The sequence below is a fragment of the Xiphophorus maculatus genome, chromosome 16, assembly GCF_002775205.1.
Source record: "Xiphophorus maculatus strain JP 163 A chromosome 16, X_maculatus-5.0-male, whole genome shotgun sequence".
In the NCBI taxonomy this organism is placed as follows: domain Eukaryota; kingdom Metazoa; phylum Chordata; class Actinopteri; order Cyprinodontiformes; family Poeciliidae; genus Xiphophorus; species Xiphophorus maculatus.
Window position 1 is genome coordinate 24,825,279 of NC_036458.1, and position 7,305 is coordinate 24,832,583.

The 7,305-nt window shown below is 41.1% G+C and overlaps 1 protein-coding gene across 2 annotated transcripts; it reads right to left on the bottom strand.

Moving 5' to 3' along the window:
- Positions 1-2,466: 2,466 nt before the first annotated feature.
- On the bottom strand, positions 2,467-5,888 carry hoxb2 (homeobox B2). 2 transcript variants are annotated; one of them, XM_023348619.1, is made up of 2 exons: positions 5,266-5,888; positions 2,467-3,977 (listed from the first exon to the last, which is right to left on the bottom strand). In XM_023348619.1, the coding sequence occupies exons 1-2, from the start codon at positions 5,741-5,743 to the stop codon at positions 3,172-3,174; spliced, it is 1,284 nt and encodes a 427-aa protein (XP_023204387.1). In that variant the 5' UTR covers positions 5,744-5,888; the 3' UTR covers positions 2,467-3,171. The 2 variants fall into 2 exon arrangements, with proteins under 2 accessions (XP_023204387.1, XP_005813737.1); XM_005813680.2 differs by having other exon boundaries at positions 2,467-3,974; positions 5,266-5,887.
- Positions 5,889-7,305: the final 1,417 nt, after the last annotated feature.

The following is a 7,305-nucleotide window of genomic DNA, read 5'->3' on the forward strand; positions in this document are numbered from 1 at the left end:
AGGTTTTTGTTGGTATTGTAATATATGGTTTAAAATTTTCCAAAAGTAAAATAGAAATAACCTGCTGAACATGTCAGATATTGTTTTCCCATTTTCGACTGTAAAATTACCTGCATCTAAAAATAAATCCTCTGAGAGTTTTGGATTTTCATCACCTAACCCTTTGGAGTCTTGGGTCTAAATGGCCGTTTTGGTCTAATTTTGAATTTACCCTTATATTTTCACCATAAAAACTATTTACCTTACCTTGTTTGGTATCATTATTTTCAGAACATCCTAAACTTTGTGATTTTACAGTGTTTGTTTCATTTTGACAAAATTTATTATCACATTGGAGCAAAAAACACACACAGAAACATGACGTCATGCCCGCCACAGGGCGGGCGTCGACCTTAAAAGGCTAAATAAAGGGATGATATTTAATAGTCTTTGATAGACTGTCAAACAGGAGGATAAATTGATGTTCTATTTCTGAACCCAATATTTTCTCTCTCACTGCCCACCTGGTTTCAGCCCTAAGTTCCTGATTAGGTACAAAAAAACCCACTATTTGATTGGGCTTTAAAAAATCACCTGAAAGCCTTATGAATTTTGTTAGAACAGGCATTTCATATCTTATAACAGATACCTATGTTCAAACAGTCATCGGTCGTCAAACTACAAAAAGTATTCAACAGAAAGGATCAAAAGCATCATCTCTTCTTCACACACAAGCAGTATATTACACTCTGCATCAGTATTGATGCAACATCTTTGGCCAAATGTTTTAGTTTGTGATGAGAAAATATGTGGGGCTACAAGAGTTATTAAACAAAAGATAAAATAATAAAGTTTTACAGAGCTATGTTATCCAAAAAGCTAGAACTCTAGAATGACTTGTCTTGCTGACAGGTTCCATTCTTACAGCTTGAGAGACTCATAAGAATATTATTTTTATTTATATTCCTCTTTATAGCATGCATTTATATCACTAATTTAATGCTGCATCCTTTGCATTTTTTGTATCTTCATTATAGTTTCCAAATTCATCATTCTAGGCAAATATGTTATCTATATTCATATACAAAGAAAAATTACTTTTTTCTGAATGCTATTCTGATCTGCATTTTTTCAGAAATACAATAAAAAACAATTTGCTCTGGAATATTTGATGACATGTTTTGCATCATGAAGCAGCTTACTCTCCACTCTCCATGTGAACTATTTCATGAAAGCACAGTTGCAAAAACCGAGAAACACTTGTAATTTGCTGTTACCGAAAACATTAGAATTGATCGTTTCAGCTTATTGAATTCATTATTGATTTCATAATGATTCACTAAACATAACTCAGATCTTTGGTGCATTTATGAGAAATGCAGTTAGTTTACTAAGATTTTTCTAAAGTTAAGGAAGATGCAATGTTTAAAGAAATTTGTTCTACATCATCAGTGCTTATGCAATATAATGGCATATTATTTACCTATCTGTCTTTAATGCTGTATTATTATTATTATTATTATTATTATTATTATTATTATTATTTGTAATAGTAGTAGTGCTATTATCATGTGAAACAGCATTCATGCATTTGGCCTAGAGACAAAAACACAAGCACACTGTGCCTGTCAGTGGGGGCCAGTTATCCTGTAATGGCTGCCACTGCTCATTGTTCACAGTCTTCTTTGTTTTCAGCGCCATTTTGACTGTGCGGGAGGAGCAGCAGCTAGTTAACATCATTTCCACACACATACATGGCAGAAAGCTATAGCCATGCTAACCCTTGTTTAGCTTCCTATTCACCACCAGCAGAATACGACACCCAGCAAAGCGGCAGTTTATTAGGCCTAAGATGAAAATAACAGGCAGCAGAGGAGCTTTGCTGTGTTTAATCTCTGTGGGTCTGTCAGCTGTTTGTTGGAGTCCAGCTGCACACTGATAGTTTCTGCTGGTAGAGAGCTGCTGTGTTGATTTTTTTTTTTTTGGTGGTGTTGGTGGGCGGGAGTTTACCGTGACAGACCATTATTTGATAAAGAAAAGTGGAAAGATAAAACTAACGAAACATCCCATTTTCCAGAAATGTTTGGCGGTAAAATTACACAATGTCAAGAATTTCATAAGACTAAATGTGTAGTATTTTCAGTGAAAGGAAGGCATCAATTAATTTGTTTGTAAATTTACTATTATAAATGTGCGGTTAAAATTATTTATTTAATGATTAAAATATGTCTTAAAAAAACTGGAACTGTTTTTGGATGTATTAAATTTTCCACGTATTTTGTTTTTAATGCCTTAATTATTTACTGTTTGAACTCAAAGTATAAATATATAACATGTAAAACACACAAAATGGTTGCTGAATAAAATAAAAATGAATAATGCTGCTACATACATGTAATTAGTATAAATTTAGAAACATTTAAAGGTCGATCACAAACACTCGTAGCAAATCCCCGGATACTGAACAAAATCATGAAGCACGTTGTGTACGTTGTTTATATTTTTATTCTTTATTATTATCCCACTATGAAAATATTTGTACAATAAATAATTTAGATTTTCACTATTAAAGAATCTTAATAAATAAACTAACGTCTACATGTCGGCTCCACAGCAGGGCTTCTCGCTCAGAGTGACAACTCTTGTCAATTTAGAGATATTTTCTCCAAAGCAGTCCTGCCGTCCGCATCAAGTCTCTGTGACCAGTTCCTGAGTTTTTTTATCCACGAAGCTGAACCCCTAACAGACAAGAAAAACAACAACCATCTAATTGATTAGAAGAAGCTCAACTAACAAAAAATAAAAACAATCTTAAAAAAATCCTAAGTTAAATAACACCTGATATTTCACGTCTTAAGGGGAGAAAAAAAAATCTAGCCGAAAAAAAACAACGCGCAAACAATTTTGCAATTACAAAAAAAGAAGAAAAGATAAAAAAAAAAAAAAAAGAAATTTGCTGACTGTGTCTCTTCAACCACAATGCCATACGGAAATAATAGCGTAAATGAATTTTAGCTGAAACAAGAGCAACGTTTTCATTCATAAACCTTACAGGAATTTTGCCGAGACGCTTCTAGAACGACAGTCCTGTTGGATGTTTTTCTGCTGATTGTTCATCCACAAAGGTCGCTTCTACCCTGGTGTGTCTGATGTCTTTGTGATATTCCTCTTGTTGAACCGTTGCCACTACCTTCAGAAGTTGAGGTATTGTAAATCTATGGTGCACAGTGTGCTTGTGAACAAGTCGAAGTCCTCCTCGGAAAAATCCACCGGACTATCCAGGGAGCTTTGCAGGCTGGGAGACAAGCAGGCGTCCTCGGTGAAAAGAGTCAGGTCGGATAGCGCGGTGGATGATGAGGAGGAGGGCGCGTGAGATTCAGATGGAGCGACGGATGAATCCCGGTGGTCCAAAAAAGACGGCTCGGCTCCCGGTGCAGTCCCAGGCCCGCTGTGGGGCCTCAGACCGGTGCTGTCAGTTGAGTTCGTCGGGGAGCGCAGAGCCGCAGCAGAGTCCGTTGAGCCAGATGTCCCTGGCTGCTGCTGACTCACACGGCCTGTGTCCTCCTGCGTGGGTTGTGCATTGTTTCCGTTGTCAGTGGTGCTATAGGCGCCGGGAATAGCAGTCAAAAGCGCACCGCTCCCCTGTTCGCTCTCTGTTGTGCTTTCCTCCGACGCTTCCAGCGGCTGACTGGAGTAGGGGGACGAGGCATCGGCCCCTTCCAGCGGCTCAAATCCGCTGGAACACGGACTTCCTCCGCCTCCATCCCGATGGTGTGTGGTCTGTCGCTTGTGTTTCATCCTACGATTCTGAAACCAAACTTTGACCTGTCGCTCTGTAAGATCTAAAAGAGCGGCGATTTCCACTCTCCTCGGCCGACATAAGTACTTGTTAAAGTGGAATTCCTTTTCCAGCTCCAAAAGCTGCGTGTTGGTGTAGGCGGTGCGCAGACGACGGGACCCGGCTCCACCGACATCCAGGCCAACCTGGCTGGAGTCTGCTAGGAACAAAAGAAAAAATAAAATTACATATTTTATATTATATATATATATATATATATATATATATATATATATATATATATATATATATATATATATATATATATATATATATATATATATATATATATGTGTGTGTGTGTGTGTGTGTGTGGGTGTGGGTGTGTGTGTGTGCCTGTTTTGTAACTGACTAGAAATGCAGTCCTGCTATATTCATTTACACAGCATGAGGCAGCACATTTTATTATATTTCATTGCAATAAATTATCTTCTCAATTGATTGTAATGAAATATGAAATACAAAAATGCCTTGACACGTAGTTACTTTTTCAGTGACATGACAAAGGATCGAGGAAAAAAGATAGAAGGAAAGAAAAAGAAGAAAGGAAAAAGGAAACACCAGCATGCACGTGTTTTCATGTCTTCGTCATATAAATGTACTAATGAAGGATCTTCAACTCTGAGACAAGAACGAACGGAAATGCTGCGATGTAGATTAGAAGTGAGCGCGACTGTTCCGAAGTCTGGACAACTAGTGCTGTTAGTGAGATCAGGAAAAAGCTCAGACTGGAAGTGGAATGAAGAGAGGAAAACGAGAAGTTCATATTTAAATTAATTGGCTTATTATTTTTCATATTTAGGGATGCAAACAGACAGACAAACAGAAGTACATGAAATGCGATGACTGTCATCGACAGAAATAAGAATGATTGCCGAGGTGTTCCAGTCTGGCCGCAGCAGTGAGTGTTCCCCAACCCCCCGCTCACCACTCTGTCATTCCCCCGCCTTATTATTTTTCTAACGCCATCCAATATGGCGCCCATTTTAATTCTGGCTTGAATTCTATCACTCTACACTGATCCGAAAGGCAGTATTTATAAAAGAAAAATAATGCAGTCAGCAGCTTTCATGTGGGGTGTCATGTAAAGGAAACATTTCTTGTCTTCAGAGTATCAGACCGCAGTGAGTTGAATCACTGCAGCTGCCTCGCACATTGTAAGAACTATTTAGACCATGTGGATGAAGCTCTAATATGCAAAGCATTGCAGCATAATGCAGTCGTCTGGATATGGCTTCCCTTTTCATGCACCTTATAGAATTGAGGAACGCGCACGCGCGCTAACATACACATGCACTGATCGCAAAAAGAGAGAGACAATGGCAGCCATGCACTGGGTAAAACTGGTCAGTTATATTCGGAAATGAATGTGAGCGCGTGCAAACAGAAAATTTCAGCTCATGATCCACATTTCTGCACCACGGGTCCATGCGCCAGAGCATACCGACCTGTGGGTGACTCGATGCCCGCCGAAGCGTACCCAGAGGCGTTTGGTGAAGGGTAGGATGATGTCGGTGAGATGATGGATCCACCCCCGCTGGAGCTGATTCCAGGCTTGGGGCATTTCTTGGATGACTTCTTCTCTTTCATCCAGGGAAACTCGTGAGCCAGCGGACCAGCCGGGGTAGCCGGTGCAGGGGCCTGGCCAGGCGGGCATGGCTGCTGTACCGCGCGGTGATGGGTCTGGTGGTCATTTGTAGCAGAGCTTCTCCGGCTTTGCTGACTCCCAGAAGCTGGTTTCGGCTGGGTGGCTGTGCAAGGGCTAAAGCTGGGGATGGTGTGCTCGAAGGGAGGCGGAATTACTGTCGACTCCTTGATTGATGAAGTTTGAAATGACTCCAGGACGGCGGGGAAGGACGTCAAGCACTCTGCTAGGGACGGCTGGCTGTTTATAAACCCGATCTCCCTCTCAAATTCAAAATTCATAGCTTCCTCAGACCAGTGCCCTCCCTAAACGACGAGAGCCCAGAATAATCCCTTTCCCGAAATAAAATAATAATAATAATAAAACCCTCATAGGCCTATACGCACGCGTACACATGCACATCACAAAACATGGCTGATTAAGAAAATAAATAATACTTGGTCTAAAAAAAAACGCAGCTCCATAGGCTTCTGACCGTAGTGGCGTAAATGCGGTGGCTATATCATAATTGTGTATATTGGTTATAATAGTAGCGTATGGGGACCTGGGTAGGCTAAACTGAACAACTATGGGACGAAATTGCAGCCAATTCCTGGTCATGTGACCCAAATCAGCCAATCGGTGGTTCGGGCCTGGCGGCTGTGATGTCTGTGTGAAGCATTATTATTATTATTTTTCACGAAACGCTGAGGCAAAGCGAGCCTATCTGCCATTGTTCTGTCCTAACGGGGGTAAAAAAGCAAAGAGGCCGCTTGCCATGTGCGCAGTGTGGGCGGCAGCTCGGCAGATCTTGGCCGGTGGAACCGACTAACAATAGAACTGTGGACATGCGAGCTCCTGGTGATGTAATGGCAATTAACAGTAGGTTAACGTAGGTAGTCTATTTACAATATGATTTCTCAGTGAAAACAAACACAAAGACAAACAAAAAAGAAAACCAGAGAAAACAACTTCGTTCATTAATCTTAGGACGTGTGACAAAGACTGAAAACGGACAGTTTAGGCAGCAGAAATCTGAACAGGGTTTTAGATGCTGCAGCAGCGGAGAGGAGAGGGCATGAAGGATCTGCTCACAGATATGATGCTGGATCAGCTAACGCTTCAGAGCAGACAGCTACAGATTTGAAAAGACGCAGAGATGCAGGTTGAGGAACGAGTTCCTGTGTAAGTGTCAGATTTATCCCATTTAACACAAATATCTGCGCGTCCATTATAAATAGACGGAGAATCTGCATGTGTGTGTGTGTGTGTGTGTGTGTGTGTGTGTGTGTGTGTGTGTGTGTGTGTGTGTGTGTGTGTGCGCGTGTGTGTGTGTGTGTGTGTGTGTGTGCGTGTGTGTGTGTGTGTGTGTGTGTGTGTAGCCGCAGTGAAGATTGATTGTGGGGAAAACTGAAATGCAATCTAAATATTGTCTCAAACTAAAATAGCATCTTTTCACAGGCTCCAAAGTCCCTCTTGCGCTTCACCCTCGTTCCTTTCTCTCCCCCGTGTTCGTGTGTGTCTGCTCTAAATGTTCGGGCTGTTCACGCACGGAGAGCGAGTTCAGAGCGAGGTCGCTCCACTAGCGCGAGAATAAAGAGCGGGTCTCTGTTCCTCCCTCTTATAAAACATAATAAGAGACCCTCAGCTATTAATATTATACTAACTGTAAGTGAGATCGCGCTGAGTTGCCCTCGGACTCGACGGGACGTACATGTAGATATTTATAAAGATTAACTGGAGAGCTGAGCAGAGGATATTTCGGGGAGGGTCAGAAGAGCCCCGGGTGGAGAAAAAAGTGGTGATCAATCTTTCTCTCCTTGAGAGAGGCTGACAGCAGTCTCTCTCCTCCTAAATGAGGAGA